The following is a 26774-nucleotide window of genomic DNA, read 5'->3' as shown; positions in this document are numbered from 1 at the left end:
AAATGGATAGCTATCGTGCTTTGAAATTTGCAATTGGTTCGTAGAAAACGTTAATCGAATTTTGAAGATCACATAGAGCTAAGGCTCATTCTGACAATGACGGGACAAAATTGGAACAAAACTGCAGTACTCAATATGAGCCAGCTTTTAACACTTCGGGAATATTGACGCTTTGCGGTATATATAATTTCAGTGTTGTATCGAAACCAATTTCGGATTGTAGCGTGACGATTTCGGGATTATTTTGTGTTCATTGCGAGACTGTTCATAGTGTTTCGGAATCATTTTAACTTCGGAACTACTGACAGTGCCATTTCAAGAACGAACATGAAATAACATTTAAGTCGTTTCTGTACTAGTTTCGGTATTAGTTCCGTCTGATTATTTAGTTTTTTTTTTCATACTCTGAACTAAAATATATTTTCACAATTACGAGCCGCAACCCAGTTAGATACTTAAATTTAGCTAGTGTAAAAGTACTTCCATACCATTTTTATTACAGTTAGCACAGACGCATACAGTGCTTACATAGAATATGCAATTAATGTTTTTGTGAGTAATCTAAAATCCAACACCTACTTTTTTATTAGTATAATTCATTTTTAAATATAACATAAACTAGACTTGCACCATAATACGTTGTTTATACATGTGTATGTACATTCCATAAGTTAGTAATTTTTTTCTTAGGATTTTTACTTTTTTTTTTACTTATTTGTGCAAAATATTAAAGAGCCATAGAGCGTTCAGATGCTTTTTTTATTTTTATTAATCAACTAAATTATATCTAAATAGTAACTATTATTTTTTGAAAAAAGCACTTAAATTAAATTTTGTACAATTTTAAATAATTTAATAATACTATCACATCATGTACCTATGTATATTAGACTGGTTTGATCACCATACGGAACAAAAAAGTTGCATGTTGCACTCGGAAAAATAGATTTGATCCTATTTACAGCCGAAATTGTTTTTTTGTTGTAACTTGATACCCAATTTTTAAAATTGATATGTCATTAATTTTGCCTTACAAATCTCTATAGTTTTTTTTAATGTCCTTTTGACTTCTGTAGTAGAGCTTACGATTTCTTCTCGAACACAAGCGAGATTTTCGAGACCCGAGAAATCGAGAACTCGACTTCTCGCGAGATTCTCGTGTTTCGAAGTACTAGTAATTCTCTCGATCTTCTCGCCTTTCAATTCAGTCGCTGCATTGGCAGTATTCTATACATTTCGGTGTTTTTTAGTTGTGGTTTTGTGGAAATTTTCGCTTGTGCTCCAGAAGAAATCGCAAGCTCTATGTATATAAAACAGCCAATGAATCGATTAAATTGAGTGTCGAGAAGCTTGTGAGTATTACGAGTATTTCGAGATTCGATAATCTCGCGAGAATTGAAAGTCGAGAAGCTCGCGAGTATTACGAGTAATTCGAGATTCGAGAATCTCGCGAGAAGGCGGGACTCGCGAGAAATCTCTTCTCGAACAAGTTCGTGAAATCGTAAGCTCTATTCTGTAGTAGTTTCCACACACTACTCTAATGGAAACACTTTTTTCTAACGTTTCGATGTTGCTCTGCCCTGGGTTTGAACCCCCTATCTTCGATGTGGTAGGCAGAGCACGTTTCCACCACATCACAGCCGCCGCTCTTTTTTCATATTTTGATGAAAAGGAAATCATACTTTAGTGGGCTGCAACTGGTTTAGCAGAAAAAAACTTTAAGAAACCGACTTCGGAGCAGAAGAAATACATTAAAAGGAATTATAGGGATTCTCAAGACATAAATTATGTCGCATCAAATAAAAAGTCAAATATAAATAAACAATTTACACCAATAAAACAATTTCGGCTGTATTTGCAGGGATCAAAAACAAATTCCCAGACTCTGTCAACATAAGCTTAAAATTTAGAGGCGGACTTTTGCAACTAGTTTTGTTGTCTTTTAGCCCAGTCTAATGTATATATATACAAGTTTAATTTTTTTTGCTGACGCATTTATAAACCGTCCCTCATACGCACAACGCACACATGTAAACATGCAATTACAAACGCATTCCATGACAAACAGCCAAATGGTTGGAAAATACTACTACGGGCAAATTGAACCAATGGAAATTCATTTTAATCTGTATTTCAGGGAAACAATTACTGGTTTTTGCACCATATCTCAAGATGAACTGGGAGAAAAAATCGAAATCTCTTATTTGCTAAGGAACGATATTTTCATACAGATAGTGTTCGACAAAAAATTTAAAGAAGTTCTGGAAAACTAGATTAGATAAGTACCAATGGTTGCTCTGCTTGTATACTGAAGAAATTAGAGGACAGTGGTTTCAGAATCAGCTTTGTAGAAGCCAATTTTTGGATATAGGTCTGCAAACTGGATATCCAATAAAAAAATTGCCGTATATAGCGACAGTCAAGCCGCTCTCAATAGAATGAGACTTTTTAATTGTGTGGCCTATCAACGGGGCTGCAGATCATATCCTCTTATTACGCAACCAAACTTCAAGGAAAATATCCAAACTCAAATGTTAAATAAAATGGAAAGAGCATATGCACACACAAACCCTCGAGTCAAGGGCCATGTACTACACTTCCTGAGGTCAATTGGCTTGGCTGAGTTCTTTAAAACCAGATAAAGGCACAATAGATGTATGTGCGATAAAGAGGTGGATATGTCGAGAGACAGGAAGAGGGAGCTAAGTTCTTAATATCCACCAGTTTGCCAGGAAGCGAGTAACTCACTGGAAAGTAAAAAATTCATGCCGAATGTTTTCTACGAGGGAGTTTTGGTTAATTGCCTCCTATTTATTCATGCGGTGCAGTCACCTTGCGCAATTGTGGGAGTGAGAAAGAGAGGGAGGAAGAAAAAACGGAGGGAGGTAGACGGAAAGAGAGGAGGAAATCTAGAAAAATAGGGCGAGGGAGCAAGGAAAGAGGAAAGAAGAAAACTAGATAAATGGGGATAAAAATAAATTGGGAAAAGGGAGAGGGAAATAGGTGAGAGAAAAAAGGCAATGAGAACACAAAAGGGAGAGAGAGCGATAGATAATGAAAGTTAGAGGGAAATGGAGAGGAAGAAACTTATTTAGGATAGCATCTGTTGATCCTTCAGTACAACTAAACATAGAAATAACTGAAGATTCATGTACAGAAAACTCAGCCAGATCGTCCTCTCTTCAAGAATTTCACAGTTTCATTCGTTTCATTTCTGAAACCACGCAATTCAACACAATCTGGTGGCATCGATTCCAAAAACTCAGCCATTTGATATGGATTGGCCTTTTATGAAAAATAGTATTGAATTGTGACGAATATTAGTATCATTAAGCGATACTACCATCACTAAGCCGATACTAAGCAGTATGTACGTAAACAAATCAATCATCATGTACACACATACATACAAGGTAGCAGAGAGATACTCACAAACGCATGTCATCATCAGCCGAAGTAGTACTCACATATACACACGCATATGGATACAAACTACAAATATACGTGTATATGCTAGCTGGTAAACAAGCATAAAGTTCACGAAATTACTAGACCTTGGAAGAAATGGGTGAACGAGGACTCTCTGTTGCCTCGTTAAAAGCAGCGAAAGCTGAGTAGTCAGTAATCAGTTTGATTTAAGCACGCTATTGGTTGTGAAGTTAAGTGTTATTGTAAAGTATTTACAAAGAAGTCTTATAAAGACCATTTTGCATTATTGAATATTGGGGTTATTTATTCAAGAGTTTAGTGATTCGAACGTTAGCAGAAGGTTGCAAATAGGCGGAATTTCACTAAATCCGTTACAGTATTAAAAATGCAATATGCGTTTAATTTATTATACATTTTGCGCCTTATCGTAACTTTTATTTTAAAAAAATTCTTGAAATAAAAATTATAATTTTTATAGATCTCAAACAAATTTGAGCTCAATTATTGTTGTCATTGTGACGAAAATAATTTGTTAATTTGCTTAATTTTATATGCAATTTAAATACTTTGAGCAGAAAGGAACTTAGCAGCATTTTTTGCCAAATAACTTTGCTATGACGCATAGTGTTTCTTATTCTAAATATTTTTACCGAATTCGTTTGTAAATACGGAGTAGAGGGGTTTGTGAGGAATAAAATAATTTAACCGCAGCTAAAACATTTTTTGTTTTTGAGATAACTAGCATTGGTGAGAAAGAGTGATGTTTAGTAGTAGTAAAAGTTGTATTATTTGGTAGCAGTTATAATTTGGTAGTAATTTAGTGCTAGGGGTGGGATAACTAATTTGACTTGTAATTAGCAACTTTTGTCATACTCATACACATCATACTGTGCGCATTTAGTACGCACTGTTTACATACAAAAGTACTACAACAGCAATGGTGGATAAGTTTGAGAGGAACAATTTTTGGAAAAAATAATTTCATGCTTTACCTCCAGTTTTTCGCAGCGCTGTGGCTTTCTCACGCAATCCCGCCGGCAAGCTGAATGGCGCCGAGCCAAACGGATCTTCAGGTATGTGTGGGGCAGCGACATTGGCTACTGCGCCTGAACTCCCATTTCCTGTTACAGTGCCTGCGATTGGTTGACCGAATGTAGATGTGGCGGATAGTGGTTGCGTTTGTTGTTGGGGTGTTGGTTGTGCGGCCACCGCATAACCTTCAGTAGGTGTGAGAGTTGATGTTGTTGATGCCGATTTGGCTGTAATGCCTTTTTTGGAATATAATAATACATTTTCATAATAAGTGTAGCTCAATTTAAGTGATTGCATTTGCCAACAGGCACTAGAATTCAAAATGTGACTATTTTCGTGTTCTTCAGATTACATTTTTTCGATAAGCACCGTAGTAAGGTAAGTTAAATATGACCAAAGCTAATTTCATAAAAGTTAAATCTCTTCTTTTGCTTAAAACTTTTTTTGCAACTACAGTTTTTTTCGTTATTTTACAAATTTTAACTAATTTTGTGTATTATTTCTGACCACAAATACAATTTGGTTTAATTAAAAAATGTTTTTCATAAAAGTTCAAAAAATTTGTTAAAACTTTAAAATAAAACGCAAATTTATGTCGGAAATTCTATGTTTGCAAAAATTTATACTTTTCCCAATTTTTTTTTTTTTCATTTAAAAAAAAAAATTATAAATTTAAACTAATTTTGTATTTTTTTTAATACAAAAAAAAAAAAAAGTATTATAATTGTATTATGTTAAAAAATAAAAAATATATACGAAAATATATATATTTCATTAAAGCCATGGTGCAATTATATGGTTGGCTCACCTCATCAGTTGATTTTAATTTTTTCATTTCACTGGTATAGGGATTGTCAAAAGGAGGTGGCAAACGTAAAATGTAACCAACACATTGACAGTAATTTATTGCCGTGATGGTCATTTTTTTTATTTTTTTGTAAACAAAATAGTTTCACATCACTTTCAGTTATTTTTTCAGTAAATGCATCTAATTTAGCGCATTATTTTCCCACAACACATAAGAATTGCAGTTTTATGTTTACTCTCCATTCCATTCGCCTAACACCATCTGACAATCTGAACAAAGGTATGTTGTTGCTGTAGAAATGAGCCAACCATATACTAGTTGAATCATGATTAATGCTTAGGAAATGTTGCTTATATAATTGAAATCAAATTTTAATAAAAAATTCTGTGTGAACAATTTTGTACGTTTTTCAAATAATTTTTGGAAACTTAAAATTTGAAACCTTGTTTTTGAAACTTTTTCTATGCGTATATCGCTGTATTTTACGAATTTAAATTTTGCACAATATTTCCGAGTAGAAGAAACGTTATTTAAAGGTCGTTTTTTAAATTTTAAATCAATATCAAATTTTCGTTTAGTTTCAACAGTTTATACTTCTTCCAATATTTTTCGGAAATTTTTTAAAACCATTTTTAATTTTATTTATTTAATAAGTTTAAATAAATTTTTTGCCGTTTTTTTTTCTAAAGCTTAATATTTTTTCAAAAACAAATCAAGCGAGTTGTTTCTGTGTTTGCTTTTCAATTGAAATTTTTTTCTAAGCGAGGAGAAACAGTTTTGAAGTTTTAGAAAAGAAAACGCTCTTTGTTACATATTTCGGAATATAGAAAAATTATATAAAAATTTTATTTTTCAAAAATTTAAATATGGAAATATAATATGTCTAATTTTGAGTTTTAGTGACTGTAGATATTAGGGCGGAGCGAGTTTAAAAAAATGTTTTCTTAACCTGGGGTATAATTTGCCATATGAAGCAAAATTAATGAATAAATATTCGTATTATTTTTTGTATACTCGATACTTTTTCCAGACAAGTTTTGGTCGTTTCGGGGTAATTTCGAGATTATGTTAGAATCATTTCCGCACATTTATTTTGGATCGATTGGAAATATTTTTTTTACTGTCACCACGAGATTGGATTCATTTGGTTGTCCAGGTGACTTGAAAATACTTTCTGTACTACTTAAGGACGATATTGATAAACCCCTAAACCGGCCGAGAAAAGTCGCAAACCTGCCCCCAAAGAGTTCCTTCTTAGAAACTTCTCTAACTCTACTATGAGCTACAAATTATACCCATAAGCTAATTTCGCTTCACCCTTGTAAATTTTTTTTTTTTCAAATTCTAAAAGTAAAACAATACTTACTTCCTTGACTCCCACGTTGACGTATCTTATCGAATTCTGCTTCGAATATATGATCTTCGGTCATTTGTCCGAATGGTTGTTCTTCAAATGGATTCCAAGCGCCAATGCCCTTCTCCAGAGAATCACTATTATTGCTCACAATTTTTGCATCGGCATCAAAAATAGTTGTTGAACTAGTTAAATTACTAGTAGTGGGTTTAGTATCCATATTAGCGCGCATTACTTGAGCGCTTGTCAATTCTGCATTTGATATAGACGCTGACATTGTGGCACCTTGTCCTTGCATATGTAAGGTTTGTGCAGCAGGTAGAACGAGACCAGGATTCGAGCCACCATAATTTGTGCCAGAATTGGCCATTGCATTCACAAGCATACTATCATCCCCACCACCGCCACGACTGCTGCCGACTTCATTCGAATGTGGCGCACGACTTTTGACTGATTGATCATATGGCGCCAAGAATTGTGATGTCTCGTTGGCGAAGGTTCTAAGAATTTTCGTAGTAGATCCAAGGAAAATTGTGGGTGCGGGCGTGTTTTGTGGGGTGGTGAAAAGGGAGCGAGCACAGCAATTAGATGAAGAATAAATTTGTATGGAAATAAGAAAATTTTATGATGTTAAATTTTTACAGAAAACAAAAAACAACTTCTTGGGAACTGGAAAGTGAAAATTGCAACAAAAAGGGTGCATGCAAAAACATTTAGAAAATGAAAATCGGCAAAAAAAAAACGTTTTAGGGTATATTGCTTTATGAAATCAAACCGTAACTGTACGAAAAGAATTCGAATTTCAAAAACAAATATAATAAAAGGAATGTTTATCTTCGAAAGAAAGGGAATAGTCAACTATGTTCGAAATGGATGTTCAAACCAAAATGCAAAAATTAAAAAAAAAGCTAGTTCCTGCGACTTAAATAAAAAAATTGTTTTTTTGAAATCCCCTGGTATGCTTAAATTGTTAGGAGACTGGGTCGAAAAAAAAGTTGCTAATGTCCCCTCCTAAATTTAAGGATTATTTTGAGAGGGTTTCGGAAAAATTTTTTTATTTTTTTGATCCTTCGAAATACAGCCGAAAAGGTTTTTTCGTTGTAACTTGGTTATTTGAAGTCCGATTAAAATTGATATGTCATTATTTTGGCCTTGAGAAGCTTCACTTTTATTTCTAATGTCCTTCTAAGCTATGAAGTCATTTTCACATGATTAGGTCAGCTAACAAAATTGTACTCCCGTCCCCCTAAATTATCCTTTTTTCCATACCAAACGAAGATTGCTGTATTTCGAAGGATAAAAAAAATTTTGGCGGCCACCGTGGTGTGATGGTAGCGTGCTCCGCCTACCACACCGTATGCCCTGGGTTCACACCCGGGCAAAGCAACATCAAAATTTTAGAAATAAGGTTTTTCAATTAGAAGAACATTTTTCTAAGCGGGGTCGCCCCTCGGCAGTGTTTAGCAAGCGCTCCGGGTGTATTTCTGCCATGAAAAGCTCTCAGTGAAAACTCATCAGCCTTGCAGATGCCGTTCGGAGTCGGCATAAAACATGTAGGTCCCGTCCAGCCGATTTGTAGGGAAAATCAATAGGAGCACGACGCAAATTGGAAGAGAAGCTCGGCCTTAGATCTCTTCGATAACCTCCGCCTTACATTTATTTATTTTATTTAAAAAAAAAAAAATTTTTTTCCGAAACCTTTTCAACATAATCTTTAAATTTAAGGGCGGACATTTGCAATTTTTCGTGTTTTTCTATGTATTTTTCGTAAGTTATTGAAATTAATTTATTTTTGATTGTCATTTGTTACATTGACAAGAAAATTCGAAGCACCAAGCAAAACCGACTGGATCTTTTATTCGATTAGGCATTCAATAAATCAATAATGAGATAATTAAGAATTTGTATTTTGTATGCAAGATTGAGTTCAATTAGGGCTTTAATGTAGAAAACTTGACTAATTATACCATTAAGTCTCTATGTTAAATAGACATTACATAGACATTGGTCGAAATTGAAAACATATTTCGAATGTAAGTGAAGAAAAGTAATGTTCTAAATGTACATAGAAAAACTAAAAAACTTAAAAAAGCACCAAAAATGCTCCTCTTCGAACGGATTGGAAAAAACATGCTAGTACTGTATTGATTTTTGCGTTTAAACCATTTTCTTTCTGATTTTTTCGAAAAAAAAAAAAAAATTGTCAGTCCAAGAATAGTTACGTTTTAATTGTAATGTAAGGCTAATATATAAATTAAAAACCTTTTATGTAACAACTCAATACTATGTTTGAGGCAAAATACAAAAGTTAAAAAACAACTTCGAAAGTTTGTTTCCGAATGAATGGAAAATTCAATATAGAATTAAAATTTGCGCTTAATTAAATATTCGTTCAAATCCACTACTATTCTTCGAACCGAAATTTATCAGCCATATAATGGCTTGACAAAATTTTTTCGATTGGAAGTAGATTCTTATACGCCTTGAACTTTGGTTACTTTTCAATACGATCATACAGAGTAATGGAATCGACTTCAACTGTTTTCTAACTAAATAAGTTATTAAGTTCTCCAAGGTCCACTTGTAGAACGGCAAGTTAACTTTTTAGCTCACAGTTAACCTGACATATGTACATTTTTCCCAAATTTTTAAAATTAACTCTGAGCTAAAAAATAACTTGCTGTTCTACAAGTGGGCCTAAACCTATTTTTATACTCAGCTGAGCAGAGCTCACAGAGTACATTAACTTTGTTCGCATAACGGTACCCCGTAACGGCATAAACTAATCGAGATAGATATAGACTTCTATATATCAAAATGATCTGGGCGAAAAAAAAATTAATTTAGCCATGTCCGTCCGTCCGTCCGTCTGTCCGTAAACACGATAACTTGAGTAAATTTTGAGGTATCTTAATGAAATTTGGTACGTAGGTTTCTGGGCACTCATCTCAGATCGCTATTTAAAATGAACGAAATCGGACTATAACCATGCCCACTTTTTCGATATCGAAAATTTCGAAAAACCGAAAAGTGCGATAATTCATTAGCAAAGACGTATAAAGCGATTTAAAAAAATTTTTTTTAAGTCTAATTTTAACAAAAAATTTAATATCTTTACAGTATATAAGTAAATTATGTCAAAATTCAACTCCAGTAATGATATGGTGCAACAAAATACAAAAATAAAAGAAAATTTCAAAATGGGCGTGGCTTCGCCATTTTTCATTTAATTTGCCTAGAATACTTTTAATGACATAAGTCGAACAAAAATTTAGCAATCCTTGTGAAATTTGGTAAGGGCATAGCTTCTATGATAACTGTTTTCTGTGAAAATGGGTGAAATCGGTTGAAGCCACGCCCAGTTTTTATACACAGTGATAACTTGAGCAAAAATCGATATATCTTTACTAAATTTAGTTCACGTGCTTATCTGAAATCACTTTAACTTGGTAATAGAAATGAGCAAAATCCGACTATGACCACGCCCACTTTTTCGATATCGAAAATTTCGAAAAAATAAAAAAAATTACATAATTATATACCAAATGCGAAAAAACGGATGAAAAATGGTGATTGGATTGGTTTTTTGACACAAAATATAACATTAGAAAAAACTTTGTAAAATGCACCTACCATATTAAGTAGAAGAAAATGAAAAAGTTCTGCAGGGCGAAATCAAAAGCCCTTGGAATCATGGCAGGAATACTGTTCGTGGTATTACATATATAAATAAAAAAGCGGGACCCGATGATGTTCTGGGTCACCCTGGTCCATATTTGGTCGATAGAGTCACCCCTGGTCTACCTATATGGCGATATCTCGAAAAGGGGTCCACCTATAGAACTATGGCTCACTGCCTTTTAAAATACTGTTTAATACCTTCCATTTGATACCCATGTCATACAAATACATTCCAGGATTAGGTACCCTACGTTAATTTTCCTACATGGTTATTTTCCCTTATTTTGTCTCCAAAGCTCTCAGCTGAGTATGTAATGTTCGGTTACACCCGAACTTAGCCTTCCTTACTTGTTTTTTTTTTTTTTTAACTTTCACTTGAAAATTTGCTCGATTTGAGAAGAATCGAAAACATACAAATAATATTCGATATCGAAAACTATAAAATACTTGTAGTTTGTACGTGAATAAACCAATGGTTAATTAAAAAATTACGAAAGAGTTTCCTTTCCACGTAATGAAGAAAATAAGCCCAATTCTAAACAAAAATTCCGTGCGAGTTTTTTCCCTTCTCCCATTCCTCGTATTCTAAATAAAAATTCCGTGTGAGTTTTTTCACTTCTCCCTTTCCTCCTATTATGAAAAATGTTCGAAAAACGGAAACCGGTTATGGGAGAAAAGTAGGTATTATAAATGAGAGGTAGAGGGAGATTTCTCTGCCATTTCTGAGGAGTTTTTTTACTTGTTAAATTAAAGGGAATGCATCAAAATAGTTAAAGGAAATTGGTTCTTCAAAGAAAGAACACTTATTTGTACAAATTTTTGCTACAATATGTATGTACATGCTACCACGATATTCTCACTGTTAATACAACAACAACAACAACCACAATATTCTTTATTTTGAAAGTATATCATAAGCAGCGGAAGAGCTCTTGGTATATTTGATGCAGCCATACAGAAATTGCGGAAGGATTTTTTAAAAAGCCTTAAATAGATTTTGGTATTTGACGAACGACGAATTCAACTCGACTAGCCGCCAGAAAATTGCTTTGCTGAATGAAAGCAGGCAACTCCAGAGGATTTGTGTTATGCGGCCGTCTTCTTCTTATGCTCCTCTGTTGATGTTGCTGTGGCACCAATTCATTACTCTTTTCAGTGAATACCATATGAAATGCAATACTGCACATTGTTTATACTTTATTTCTTAATTTCAAACAAATTCGTAACAATAATAAACTTTTAAATTTTTTAAACAAAATAAGAAATGTGCAACGAAATTTCAATTGACAAAAATTGTAAATTCGCTTAAATACTACTTTACATGGCAATGTAATTCGGAAAATTATCAGGTCTGCGAATAATTTTGACAAAAGTTTCGGAATCGAGTCGATGAATCAATATAAAAAGTCTATAGAAAATTGTGTTCAAAATTTATTTTTGAAATTTAATAAAATGCAGATCTAAACAAAAAACAAACTTTTTGAATCAAAATTCAAGGATAAACAAAATTTTATTCAAATGTCTCCTTTTCATTCAAAAACGCAAATTAGTCTGCAAACACAATTGATGACAAAAGATAAAATCAGCTGATTTAATGAATGACAATGACATTTACAGTGTTGCCAGATATGATTCAAATATATCGATTTTTTGAAACCATAATTCACATAGACCAGTTTAGTTACACAAGTTTGTAAGATCATACTGGTCTATGTTAGTCTGTGCTAGTTGGACCACTTCAGAATTTCTTGAAATGACACAAAGACGTAAATTCTAAAGTGATATTTTTATCTTTTGGATACTTTGAGGAAGAGATAAGATATAGATCAATTTTGCACGGATAAATTTATTTATTTTTTTTTCAAGTTCAAAAATGTACATATCTCTCTGAAAAAATGTTACATAGACCAGTTTAGTCCCAGGCTAGCCAAATAACGAAATCTGACTCCTCAACGCTCTCAAGTGTTTAGGAATTTGATCACTATTCACTCAATTGGTCGTTTTCATAAAAAATAGCCGACCTGAACCAGTTAAATAGTTTCGAACACAATAACAATACAAAAATACGCAATATGCACATTCAATCGCAAGACATTTAGTTACGTTTGTACGTTGTAAAGAAGTGCAGAAAAAAAAAACAAAAAACGAGAAACAGTAGAAGAAAGAAATCGTACGGAAGAAACGCACACAGAAATCGATACAACAAGCAATAGGCACAATAAATTAATTAATTGTAGTAGAACATAAAGAATCTTACTTATTAAACGCAGAAGTATCGCTAACATTGCGACGATGTCCAGAATTAGTGCCGCTGCCGCCAGCACTCGTACCCGCACTCGATACAGTCAACATACTACTTTTTGTGGGCGTATTACTAACCGCTACATGTGTTGACAAACTACTTGCAACTGCTATATTATCTAAACCATCACCCACACCACCTGCGCCAACTCCACCGCAAGCTACCGTATTATTCTTTAGCGCCGCAGTCAATGTTTCATTATTCTCACTAAATGGATCCGGATAAACAGACGATGCGAAAAGACTGTTCAACACCTCAGCAGGTGGTGGTGGTTGTGCTTGTTGTTGTGTAGCTATTGTTGTAGTAGTATTGCTGGCAATGCCTTGGTTGACATTTTGTAATGGTTGAGTTGATGGTGGTGGTGGTGGTGCTGCTGCAGTGGGTTGCGTAGCTACCTCAGTTATAGGTGCTTGTGCTGGTACTGCAACTGACGCAGCCGTTATGGCTACTGTTGTAGCAGTTAAAGTTGCTGCAGTTTGTTGTGACGCTACGACTGGTGGCGTCAATTGTGAGAAATTTGCTTGAAATTGTTCGACAATCGGTTGTTGTTGCGGCTGTGGGGATGTAATATTATTGCGCGGCGATGGACTTGGCGGCAAGCCAAGACCGAGTGGATTTTGACCATGTACTGCAGTGGAGCCTTTGGGACGTTGACGTGGCGCCACACTTGTACCTGATTCAACAATAGGCACACTCTGTGGTTTTGGTGTTTTAGAGGCGGCAGCAGCGCCAGAGATACGTTTGGCCTCGGACTCAAATGGAGGGACGACTAGCTTATCGTAGTTTGGTGGCGGAGATTTCTGAAATCAAAAAATATAGAATAAAAAATTATATTAAATAAATATGTACAATAAAGATGTGAATTATTTATTAAGTGTAAGATCGCGTGTAGTCTTACTTAAAATAACCAGTAGTGAGTTTGAGACTAAAAATACTAAAAAGTTGGAGCCATATTTTTCAAGACTTTAAAACTATTATTCTTTTAAATTTATTGTGTTCAATATGAATTCGATAGGTTATTAAATTGAAGTTTTTATTTTAAACAAACAGCAATAGTAACTGCGTAATTATTTTTTTTTTTTTTGATTCCGAATTTGAAATGGATTTTTAGAATTCAATATAAAATTTTTATCTCTTGCAGCGGCCAAGAATTAACAGAACTATTCAAAATTGGTCACACTTTAAGATAAAAACTCGGTCTAAATTTTTTCCACTTTGACCTTAAACCAAAGCGACATCTTACAGCCTTATTGTTGTTCTTGTTGTAGCAGTGCTTCGCTCCATCCAATAGGTGCGACCGATCACAAATTGTCATCAATATACTCTAACGGAAGTCCAAGGAAACTTACTGTTTCAACAGGGGTGGACCATAATGAGAGAGGTGTTAGAGGCGTTGCGCTAGAGTGACTCGTGTTAAGGAGATGACTCCATAAGCCCCTGGGCGGTGTTGGCTCATCAATCAGATGTCTGTTGGGATGCCCAGGCTTCTGGGTATTCAACAGGAACTGTTTGGTGCGCATCTCATTTCTCTCCCTGATGGGGAGTATTCTCGCCTCATTATGTAGATGGTGTTTTGGGGACATAAGAAGACAGCCCGTGGCGATTCTGAAAGCAGTATTTTGGCAGGCCTGTAGCTTCTTCCAGTGAGTACTTTTTAGGCTTGGCAACCATAGCCTTCGACATTGACTGCGATTGCAAAAGCAATTGCGTATGATTGTAACAGAATTCACCACGCGTAACTGAGACTGACAATTGGGTTGGAGAAGCTATAAGAACGCTGCACAACCCATTGAATACCATGTTTTAAATGTCCTGATCTAGCCCAGAACACCCCGTCCTTTGCACGTGACACACTGCCATGAGTGTGACCGTCCTTAAAACATTTATTTTCAGCACACGCAGCAAAACCATTTCTCTGGATATGAATATGGAGCAGTCCCGCTGCACGGATCTGCTGGGAGGATGACAATTTGTGGGAGGGATGCAACAAATTAAATGGGATTACACTGATATGACAGCCTTTGTCGGGAAAAATCTCGAGTCGCTGCGGTACATAGAATCTGCTGCCGTTAAAAGCGTGGATCCCAGGTGGTAGTAGGCAGTGCACCAGTTTTCGACCGTTTGAGTTTTTACCGCTGGTAGAGTATCACTGCATCTATTAGGGGTAACCTTCTTCACGAGCTTCACTGTCCCCAACTTGGGATCAATTCAAGCGGCACGGTATGTGTTAAATCGTTAGTAGCGAGCTACATTCCTACTTTTTCTCTCTGTAATATTTCTTGTTACTTTGAAGAAGATGGAGCCGGCGCCAACTGCCAAGGCGATTAGATTCCTACATTCGTCGCGGCAGTATTTTCGATATATTGCGTTCCCCTAGTACAGTACATAATCCCATTGCTACTTCCTGAGACATAATACACAAATGATTTTCCATTGGCTGTGCAAGCGAAATTACGCCAGGCGAATTTTGGTCACTGCTCAGTGGAGGCGCTTCACAGAGCAATTGTTGTTTGGGTTACCGACGCCATTGAGCTGAAGTGTTTGCCAATAAATTGATTTACTTGTATCTGTAGCTATTACGCAGCACCTATCCTTAACAGATACACTCACTTCTTTTGACCTTAGCAGTCGTAAGTGAAAGCTTTGGGTTATTGATTGTATCAATGCAATAGATCAACACCACGAAAAGTTTCACAGGGGGCAAGGTACGCAGGCGAAGATTTGAAATGCGCAGTTATTATTTCGTTGTTTAAAAAGGGTAATAAGAAAGAAAAAATAACTACAGGCCGATTTCTCTACTTCCTTCTATTTCTAAGGTTTTTGAGAGGGCTGTTAAAAGACGTCTTTTGGTATTTTTGGAAAGTAAGTCATTTTTAGTCCTGCCCAGTTTGGGTTTAGAACTGGCCGCTCAACCGAGGATGCTTTAATAGCATGCTGTTCCTTCATCTATCGGGAATTGGAAGAAAAAAAGAATTGCGCGAGTCTATTTGTGGATATCACCAAAGCATTTGACACAGTGGATCATTCCATTCTACTTAATAAATTATATTATGCCGGGATTCGAGGATTCATACATGAGTGGTTTGTATCTTATCTTACTGGTAGGAAACAACACGTTAGAATCCGCGGTGTTCTACGCAATTCTAATCCAATATTAATTGGCGTTCCACAGGGTTTTGTGCTGGGTCCAATTTTATTTCTAATATATGTGACCCGGTCCATGAAAAGGTGGCTTATGACTCAAAAAAGAAATTGCGAGAAACAGCTGTTAAAGATAATCAATGCATTTCTTAAGGACGTTTGTGCTCTTCTTTTTTTGAGTCATAAGCCACCTTATCATCCGGGTCGCATATATTAATTCAATTTTCGATATGTCTTTCGTTGGAAAGGTCACTGCATTTGCAGATGATCTTGCTATAGCCTATGGGTCGTCGAATACTTTGGATCTGGTAGCCAACATAAACCACGATGTACATCTTTTATGATCCTGGTTTGCTAAACACAAGCTCGTGGTCAGCAAAAAAACCAAGCTGATGTTTTTTAGTTTGAATGCAAGATAATCGGCAGATGTAAATATTGTTTTTCATTCCGCGATTTGTGAACGCTTTTCACTTCACGAGCACTTGTGCAAGAAGTTCCTGCCCGGTACGTTTGATCGGCTTGCTACTTGTAGCAGCAATTGTTTCATGATTGACACCGTTGAGAACTTCCAATACCTAGGAGTAACTGTCGACCAGAATAGGAATTGGGGCTGTCACATATGTATCTTGTCTTAAACATTATCTCCAATCTTCTTTACGCTGTTTTTATCATCTAAGAAGTTCCTGTTCTAACTCTACTCGTAAAACGGTCTATTATGCTTTATTTAATTCTAAATTAATGTATGGAATCAGCTGCTGGGGAGGCAAAATTCAACCTATACTTGTTTTGCAAAAATGGGTTATTAGAAAATTATGTAATATTAATTACATTAATTACGTTAATTGCATCCCTCAAGAGAGCTTTTTAGAAGTCTAGCGATTCTTCCAGTAAGAAATCTTTATTATTTTAAAGTTTTGCAAAGTTTTTTCATAAAGTGTGGATACCTACATAGTATGAGATCGGAAACCTATAATCTAAGGACAAACTCACATCCTGCTGTAGTTGTACCTTCCTCGCGAACCACACACTCTAGCAAGTTTTATACGATAGTATCTAGTATCGTGCCTTACAAACATTATAACAATTCATGAAAAACGTGAAGTCCTTTCTTTTGGGCCTTTCGCATAACGAAATCGAAGTTTTGCTGCGGACCAATTCATAAACATTTTTTAATTAACTAATTTTGTCTTATATTCATCGATTTCCTTTGTATTACCTTTATCTTTACAAAACCTCTATTAAATGCGTTAGTTACATAAATAGATTTATTTATACCTATTTTCATCACATAATTAATTTTTAACTTCAATATTTAACAGTCCACCCCACTGTATATTCAATAAAGATGACGTTTGACACTATGTTAAGGATAACATATACAATGTCTTACCTTTTCTTATATCTAGAAGTACATATCTACGAGTATAAGTTGTAAGATTTTATGTTTAAACTTTGTGTTGCTTAGTTTGTAATATTGCGAAACTTGTACATAAATAGATATAAGTAAAATGCTCAATAAAAATGAAATGAAATGAACTCGTTTGTTTATGATTTTTTATGTTTTTACTAGCAGAGTACCCGACGTCGTTCGGGTATAAATAAAAGCAGTACTATATAGACTAATATATTAGACTAATCCCAACCCCCATTTGTATGGGAGATGCCACGCCCCCTTTTCGCTATCCCCAATTTTTCCCGAGGGGGTAGGATTAGTCTTATATACCTCCTCACCTAATTTCAGTCGTCTAGCTTTAATACTTTCAGATATATTGACAACGAAAAATTCCAGTTGTATGGGAGGTGCCACGCCCCCTTTTTCGTTATACCCAGTTTTTCTGGAGGTCTCATATAACCACTCACCTAATTTCAGTCGTCTAGCCTTAATACTTTCAGATATATTGACTACGAAAAATTCCAGTTGTATGGGAGGTGCCACGCCCCCTTGTCGAAAACTTTTTTTATATAGCCTACCATAGATTGACGCACTCAGGATATGTCATGGCAAAATTTCGTTCGATTCCATTCTGCGGTTTAGGCTGCAAGTCCAAACATACATACAGACATACTTTCAAAAATATATAGTAGATCTGTTTCCAAAGTAATATCTTGTATGGGGACTTCGAGCAGTACAATCAGATTTTGTACTTATACTTAGCAAAAATTTCTTTCTACAACTGGGTATACAAATTTGTCATCAGGGTGTACTATAAATTTAGTTGAAGAACTACTCGCTATTCGTTTACAAACTTACGTGCAAATTTTGTACTGGATTATCCTTGCCAGCCAAACGAAAAGCCACTTCACAAACTTGCCAAATATTCGGACGTTTATCCATATCCGGTTCGAGCATATATTTAATTAATTGATGCATGCCTTTTGAGTATTTAGAATTGTCGGGTATGGAAAATTGGCCATTTTGTATTGCCAGTGTACTTTCACCAAAGGGCAAATTAAAGAAACACAACTTGTAAAGCATACAACCCAATGCCCATATATCAGCTTTTGTTGTAATGCTTTTACCAGAATAGAGATCAATCATTTCGGGGGCACGATACGAAAGTGTTGTATATTTTTGTATTTCCTCTTCAATCATAGTAACACCATGTTGTTGTGGATTTAATATTTTTGCTGTGGCTGAACCAAAATCACATAAAACAAAATTACCAGCATCATTTTGTAAAATATTTTCAACTTTTAAATCTCTATGGATAATGGGCGTTTGACAGAAATGCAAACGTGACACTGCCTCCGAAATATCACAGAATATGTTTAGAACTTCTTGCTCATTGAAGCCAACTTGCAAACTATTTGAAAATATTTAATTAAAAATTTTAAATAATTAATTTTGAAGTTTATGCTTGCCATGGTACTTACCGTGCATTCATCATGGCCAGCATGTGTTGCTTGCAGTAGGGCATGAGTAACAGTACTTCGCATACACCGTTACCGGTGTGTGTAATGCTTGAGTCCACATAGCCTATAATATTCTTATGACCGCTTAGATTGCTCTAGTAAAAAATGGATATAAATAATAGTGACTTATTAAAATCTTTGTTTTAAAAGCTGTTTCTGTGGATCAATTTCGTAATAAATTTTATGTTCATTTTTAACTTGAGTGGTGTGAACGGGTGCGCAATAAATACATGCAACAAACTTGATAAGCAGTCAACTTTTGAATTAATTCAATGTTTTGTAAGCTGGTGAATAAATTTTTCTCATCTCACTAAAATTGATTGGAAAATTGATTAATGCCAGCATATCATTACAGTGCAACTTTCACCTACAAAGCAAGACTGCCCCTAGGCTCTCAGCAGGTTAGGGGGTCAGAATATACCCGCGGTAGGTATGCCTGTCGTAAGAGGCGACTAAAATACCGGATTCAAGGGGTTTGTGTAGCGCAGCCCTTTCAGGTTGCCAGCGCAATATATAGCTTCTCCAAACCCAATTGTCAATTCACCTATCCGCGGCGAATCCTGTTTCACTAACAGACGAGGCTCTGGCGACCCCAAGCTCCTCATGAAACTTGGTGGTGGGGAGGGCAAAGGACCATCACATCGCTAACACTCCCCAAAGCCTTCGGGCAAAAACCTTATCGCTACAACAACAACAACAACAACTGCCGCTAGACAAGTTAAATAGATAGAGCTCTAAAAAAATTGTTAAGCAATTTCTCCAAACTTCGAAATTAATGGAAGGGGTTGGGTCTGCTGTTTACCGTGTCGACCCAGAAATAAGTAGATCCTACAGGCTGCCAGATTACTGCAGCGCTTTTCAGGCGGAAACTATAGCAGTGAAGAAAGCAGCAGAAATTCTGGAGGAAGCGTGCTTAAGCTATATATGTATATATTGATAGTCAGGCTGCGATTAAGTCAATAATCTCACACTGTACTTCATCAAGAAGTGTTCTGGAATGCAAATAAGCATTGGAAAAAATTCGCCTACTCCGGACCATACATCTTTACTGGGTTCCCTGTCATAAAGGGATAGAAGGTAACGAAAAGGCCGATGAGTTGGCAAAGAAGGGTGCAACACTCGCGGAGTCGACGGCAGACGTCCCAATCCGCTTGGGAGTAATCAAAAGGAGACAGGAGTTGCACATGATCCATCAAGCAGGAAAGGCTTGGATAAAAGCGCGGGGCTGCAAAATGTCTAAGATCATGTGCAAAGCCTACGATATTAGACTCACAAAGTGGCTCATATCTCTGGAGAGAGAAGACTTAAGGCTCACGATGGGCATACTGACTGGACACTGCCTTCTGGCGTCACATGCTTATAAGTTAGGCCTCGTCAGTAACAGCAAGTGCAGGAAGTGTGAGCTGCAGGAAGAAACGGTTGTGCACGTTCCGTGTTCGTATCCTGCGCTCGTCAGGTCAGCTATTAGGGGCGGCAGAGTTGCCAGATCTCGAGGACAATTAAGCTGGGTGCTAGAAAACTGCTAGTATTTACCAAGAGGACGGAGTTATTCTGCAACGTATGTCCTGGCATCTGATTGGGGTTCTTCCGTTTGGTCGTCAAACAAATTCAGGTAACACTATGGACACATTCAGTCTACGTGAGGTCTTTATTGACCGGTCAGTTCAACCGAACCTTCTCCAAACTTTCCCCAAAATTGGTTGAAGCAAATACCAGTTACTTTTGATAAAAAGGCGGTTTAAAGTGCCAAAAATTGAATCGATTTTTTTGAAAATAATACTGTTTTCACACAGAGACTTAATCGAATCACAATTCTATTTAATGAAATAATTAAGTTTACCTATTCATACAGGGCCTTTTGCTTCATTAAGCGAACATCTGTCAAAAAATAGTTAAAATCATGGTATGAAAAAGAAGGTAGTTCAAAATTTTTTGACGTATTTGGGGATTTTTGAAGTTTCATAATGTTTGCTGTTTTGCTAGAAGCGTTGCCATACCGTTACTGTTTTAGGCGAAATTGTGGGTTTTCGGGATGGAAATTTCCTTCAGGATGAAAACGCAAAGACAATAATAATATGCTTTGGCACGATTTATGTGCTTGCATATCTATTAAGAATCAATAAATCATGTAATTTTATTGAAAAATAGTGGATAGTGACTCATACAACAAGACAGAAAAAAATATACGAAAAATCCTGTTGTTCTCGCATGGCCCTATTATCATGCCTCTACAGTGGATATTTCTCAAGAAATAGTGTACCTCCAAAGTCTGCAGTGAGTGGTAGTTGTTTAATTTGTTACGTTTGTGGGACGCTATATCCATGTCAATGCTAAAAGGGCACCGAATGTGTATAGGCGGGGCTTGCCCCAAGGTGACCGTTTCGTTTTCGGTTTATAAGGACCTCCTTTGGGCAATCAATTGACAAACGTGTACGTTTTGTCAACATGTTCTGAGCAAACGTATGGATAATTAAGAAGACTATATTCCCTTGCTTTGCATACTTCGATCCATGTTTCTTCCACAAACCAATTTTCCGGAGCTCGAAAAACTTATTAAAACCCTCCTTTCTAGGGTGATATTTCGTGTTAAAATATTTCCAACGCATGAGGCTCATTTTTTTCTTTTTTATTTAAAATAACTGTAAAAGTAACTTAGTCGTATTCGTTAATATGACAAATTCGAAACATTTTTCAATCTGGTAGCATGTTTTTGGTGAAATTGTCATTGTCCCCGCAAAAGTCAAGTGGCTAACGTCACACTAAATGGAGCTATCTCCAATTTTTGTATCATTGTTAAAATGGAAACTATAAATACAATCAAAATAAAATGTATGCGCAACTACCCATAGATGTTGCACCTAACCAAATATGTGCATATTTTCGAAAAAGCCATATTACCTTTTGCAGCAAATGCAGCAAAAATTAAATTTTTAATTTTTTCTTGTTTTTCTATTTTTCGTAAATTGTTGAAAATAATTTATTTTTAATTGTCATTTGTTACATTGATAATAAAATTCGAAGCACCAAGCAAAACCGACTGGATCTTTCAATCGATTAGACATTCAATAAAGCAATAATGAGATAATTAAGGATTTGTATTTTGTATGGAAGATTGAGTTAAATTAGCGCTTTAATGTAGAAAACTTGACTAATTATAGCATTAAGCCTCTGTGCGAAATTGGCATAAGGTGTGCACGCCATATCACCTCTACTGGGTTATGGTAGTAAAGTGAAGAGATTAAAACGTACTTTCTTGCAACCTGAAGAGATATTTACCTCTCAACCCAACCTAAGCTATGACTCATGTAAGGCAGTTTTATGCTATAGAAAGAATGGAGCAGTCAAAAGTCGCCTGGATATAAGTGAGGCCTATAAATCTGTACTAGCATAGGTGAACTCATGCTAGAACGCATTCCCTCAATCTAAACAAATTTAAAGCAAGAGTCCTTTGGGTGCCATCACATAATACTGTTCCTTTGCAACGCTGACTTAATATTGATTAAATACAAAATATATTCTTGTGCGAATGTCCCCACACCAAACTCTTACTCACAATGGACATTGAGGACTCTATGTGAGCGCATGGAAGATGATATGAGCTCGCCTCACTAGGGTCGGCACCTTGTCGATGGTGTGAGGGCTAATCGTAACTCCATAGCGCCCAACTATGTGGCTGAGCGGTTTAGGGCGCTTCCATCTATGCCGTTCCGCCTCATAGGAGGGCGGGGGGATGTCGGTGACCAAGAACTGCCAACTCTCCCAATCCAGGGGATATATTCGGCTGGATTCCAACAGAGGCGTCCCGATACCGGGCCGTCTCGGGAAGTAACGACGGCGTTACCACAGTAAGGGACGCTGCTGCGGCGTAAGGCTTTCTTCCCCACATTTAATATTAAACCACTGAGCTCGCCTTGTCGGGCAGGTGGTCGCAAGCCAGGAAAGACAAAAGCGCTTCAAGCGTCGGACTCGGGCAGCGAAAGTAGTGGAAGGTTAAGGAAATCCATGATGGAAAGGAAGGTGAATTCAAACAGAGGGAGTAAGAGAGCTTTCTCGCAGTACCGTGCAGCACTAAGAATTCATCCAAAAAGGCCTGAGGAGTGAGCATTCCAAGTGGACCCGTGAGGCAGTCGAAGAAAATTCAGGAGTTTTGCTGTGAAAAGTCCTCTGTACTTCAACCGGTACGAGGACAAAAATAGCTTCGAGAGGCGGAATAAAGATGCAACGCTGTTGATGTTGTAGTATTAACGATAAAGACACTCGCCGAAGGCTTTGGGGAGTGTTATCGATGTTAATGGTCGTTTGCCGGATATAGATCCGGTACGTTCCGATAACAAAGCACCATTAAGGTACTAGCCCGACCATCTCGGGAACGATTTATATAACCACATTAAACCTTCTAAGCCAACCCGCCCTCCCCACCCCCTAGCTCCATGAGGAACTTAGGGTCGCCAGAGCCTCGGCTGTTAATGAAACAGAATTCGCCACGGATAAGTGAGGTTGACAATTGGGTTGGAAAAGCTATATGTTGCGCTGGTACCCCCTTGAGAGGGTTGCGCTACACAACCCCTTAATCAGTTTGGTATTTTAGTCGCCTCTTACGACAGGCATACCTACCTCTCAGCTGACAAGCCTGTTGTTATTCTTGTTGTTATAGCGAAAAAGACACTCCCCGAAGATTTTGGGGGAGTATTATCGATGTTGTTGATCCTTTGCCGGATATAAATCCGGTGTACGTTCCGGTAACAAGCACCATTAAGGTACAAGTGCGACCATCTCGGGAAGGATTTAATATGCCCACATTGGCCATTCAAGGCCATACCGCTCCCCCACCACCTAGTTCCATGGAACTTGGGGTCGCCAGAGCCTCGGCTGCTAAAAAAACAGGATTTGGTAAATGAGATCGACAATTTGGTTCGAGAAGCTCTAAATTGGGCTGGCAACCTCTTGAAAGGGTTGCGCTACACAACCTTCAATCATTTGGGTATTCTAGTCGCCTCCTACGACAGGCATACCTGCCGCAGGTATATTCTACGCCCCATAACCCACTGTGGTGGCTGACAAGCCTCTATCACTTAACGTCATTCTTTAATAGAAACCAATTTATTATGGCTGATCTTTGCTGCTCGTTATCCGATTTTTTGAGCTTTTATTTAATGATTAAAAATCATTTCTAGAAACCCTAATATATAAAAAATACACTAAAACCCCCGGCTCCGCCAACGTGGTAAACTATTGTAACGAATTTTACTTGCAAATCCTCTTATTTGCAATCCTCTGCTAAGTTCGAATCACTAAACTGTTGAATAAATAACTCCAATATTGAATAATGTAAAAATGGCCCCTATTAAAGTACTTCACAATGACACTTAAGCCCCCATTACTGATACTTAGCATAGACTTGACTTGACTTGGCGTAAACTTGGCAACTTAGCCACGATTATACTCCACTTGGCGCATAAAATCTGGCATCGTAATCAGCGTTGAAATTTATTTTTAAATAAATGTCAATTTGTGTGACAAAATGTCAAAATGAAATGGAAACAAATAAATGGCATCTCAAAATGTAAACGTCACTTAGAACTTACATAGAAAATCAAAATTCAACAGACTGCTAAGTCAAGTTAAGTTTTGAGTAATCAGTAACATGCAATGTTAATTTAACAGAACTGTAAGTGACAGTTCGCAAGCCAAGTCAAGTCTATGCTAAGTATCAGTAATGGAGCCTTTATACTTTGCTACTCGCTGGCTTAATAACCAAACTGATTGATAACTCAAATTGAACTCTACTATTGGCCGCCAGATCGCGTGCTTAATCAATAACTGATTGATTGCTCAACTCAAACTGAATTACAGCGCCTCTTCATCTGTTGCCTTTTATACCCTTTGGTTTCCTCGTTCGCATTTTTCCAGAATATACTAGCATTGTCCATGAGCTCTCAAACTTCTCAGCTATAACTAAAATTGCACAATTTTATACATCTTTTAGGCGCTTCCAGAATCTACTAGTCCAGTAGCTCTCAAACTTCTCAGATATATGCATGTGTTTGCGCATTAACTCTCCGCTGCTCGTATTCGTACATGGTACATATGTGTAGACGCAATCATTTATTCGTTTATGTAGATACATAAAGATTGAATTATTGATGTGAATGTTTGTAGTTTACAGTCTCTCGCGCGCACATAGGCATATAAGTAAATGCATCTGTGTGTGACATCTCTCTGGGCTGCCTTATATATGTGTATACTTGATTTGATTATTAACCTAGCCTTAGCATCGCCTTAGTGATGGGATAACTTAGTGATGCTAATATCCGTGACACTGCCCTCCACCTAAGTCTGATCGTCCCGATCAGACAAATCTCTCGATCTAAACGTTGCCAGCCTTTCCAAATGGACCACTTTCATTTTGGTTCGTGGTTTACCGATGGTTTGTATGCGGTACACTACATCGTTGATCCGTTTTACAACTTTGTATGGGCCTTCCCAATTACACTGCAATTTCGGGGACAAACCTTTTTTACGTTGTGGGTTGTATAACAGCACCAAATCTCCTTCCTGAAAACCTTCTGAATTAATTGCTTTATCATATCTGGCTTTCATCTTGTCACTCATAATCTTTGTTCGTTGCCTTATCAGATCATGTATTTCTCTTAGCTCTTCTTCCAAATCACTAGTGGATTTCCTGACATTTCTCTCCGCATTGGCATCTATCCCAAACTTCAAATCAGCTGGCAGTCTAAGGGCATTGCTGATCGGTAAGCCATTAAGAATAATGGTATGCGGGTATCCCATTCTTTATGGTACTTGTCTACTACTTTCCTTAAGTGGTCCTCCAATGTTCTATTGAATCGTTCTACCATACCATCGGATTGAGGATGCAATGCAGTTGTCCGTGTTTTTCGAATGCCCAATGACTTACACATTTCCCGAAACACAGCTGATTCGAAATTCCTGCCTTGGTCAGAATGTAACTCCATTGGTACACCATACCTTGCAACCCATTCGTTTTTAACCACTTCTGCTACTGTTTCTGCTTCTTGGTTTGGGATTGGGTATACCTCTGGCCATTTACTGAAATAATCCATAACCACCAGTACGTATTTGTTTCCGCGGTTGCTAGTAGGAAATTGACCTGCGACATCCATGGCGATCCTTTCAAATGGCGCACCTGAGTTATATTGCTTCATCTGGCCATGACTTCGTGTTCTGGGCCCTTTCGCTCTGCTGCAAACCTCGCAGTTCGCAATCCACTCAGTGACCGACTGACGGCAACCAACCCAATAGAATCTCTGTTTAATCTTCTCGAGCGTCTTCGTGATTCCAATATGACCTCCGCTTGGACCATTATGCAGCTCGCTGAGCACGTCAGGAATCCTCTTTCTGGGAACAACTATCAGTTTATTCTTGTATTTACCATCCTCACTCTCCCATACTCGATGAAGGCAACCGGATATCAATTCTAAACTGTTCCACTGTGCCCAATATGACTTCGCAATGGGACTCTCTGCTGACATATCTTCTCTGTTTGGTCTTTCATTTCGTTCGAGCCCTTGCATTACACGTGACAGATCTGCATCTTCTAGCTGGCACTTTCTTAGCTGTTCCTTGTCCCATTCATCTGTACATGTTATATTCATTAGCCGGACATCTATAATGTCTTCTTTAGCCTCGGCTTTTGAACAGTGCTTGCATTCCAAACTACATGGTCTTCGTGACATTGCATCAGCATTTCCATGGGTACTACCTTTTCGATGCTCAATGGAAAAGTCGTAGCTTTGTAGTCGCTCGATCCACCGTGCCAATTGTCCTTCCGGATTACGGAACTGCATAAGCCATTTCAACGCTGCGTGATCTGTCCTGACACGGAATCGCTGGCCGTAGAGGTATTTGTGAAAATGTTTAATGCACTCTACCAATGCCAACAGCTCTCTCCGCGTAACACAGTAGTTCCTCTCTGGTTTTCCAATCGAACGGCTGTAATATGCAACTACCTTCTCCTGTCCATCTACCAGTTGTGATAAAACGCCTCCTATAGCATATCCACTCGCATCTGTATCTTGAATAAATGTTGCTCCTGGAATCGGATATGCTAACATTGGGGCAGTGCATAAACG

The 26774-nt window shown here is 37.1% G+C and overlaps 1 protein-coding gene across 5 annotated transcripts in view; it reads right to left on the bottom strand.

The window, feature by feature from the left end:
• Positions 1-26774, bottom strand: part of LOC137241191 (uncharacterized) — a 153161-nt gene that overhangs the window by 69058 nt on the left and 57329 nt on the right. For all 5 annotated transcript variants that reach the window (XM_067768515.1, XM_067768513.1, XM_067768514.1 and 2 more), the window contains 5 exons: positions 18622-18755; positions 17999-18551; positions 12562-13406; positions 6636-7123; positions 4422-4697 (listed from right to left, as the gene is read on the bottom strand). In XM_067768515.1, the coding sequence (XP_067624616.1) occupies positions 4422-4697; positions 6636-7123; positions 12562-13406; positions 17999-18551; positions 18622-18755 (2296 nt within the window). The remainder of the gene's footprint in view (positions 1-4421; positions 4698-6635; positions 7124-12561; positions 13407-17998; positions 18552-18621; positions 18756-26774) is intronic.

Source organism: Eurosta solidaginis, chromosome 2 (assembly GCF_040869045.1).
Source record: "Eurosta solidaginis isolate ZX-2024a chromosome 2, ASM4086904v1, whole genome shotgun sequence".
Classification (NCBI taxonomy): Eukaryota; Metazoa; Arthropoda; class Insecta; order Diptera; family Tephritidae; genus Eurosta; species Eurosta solidaginis.
This window is presented reverse-complemented; position numbering and strand designations above follow the sequence as displayed.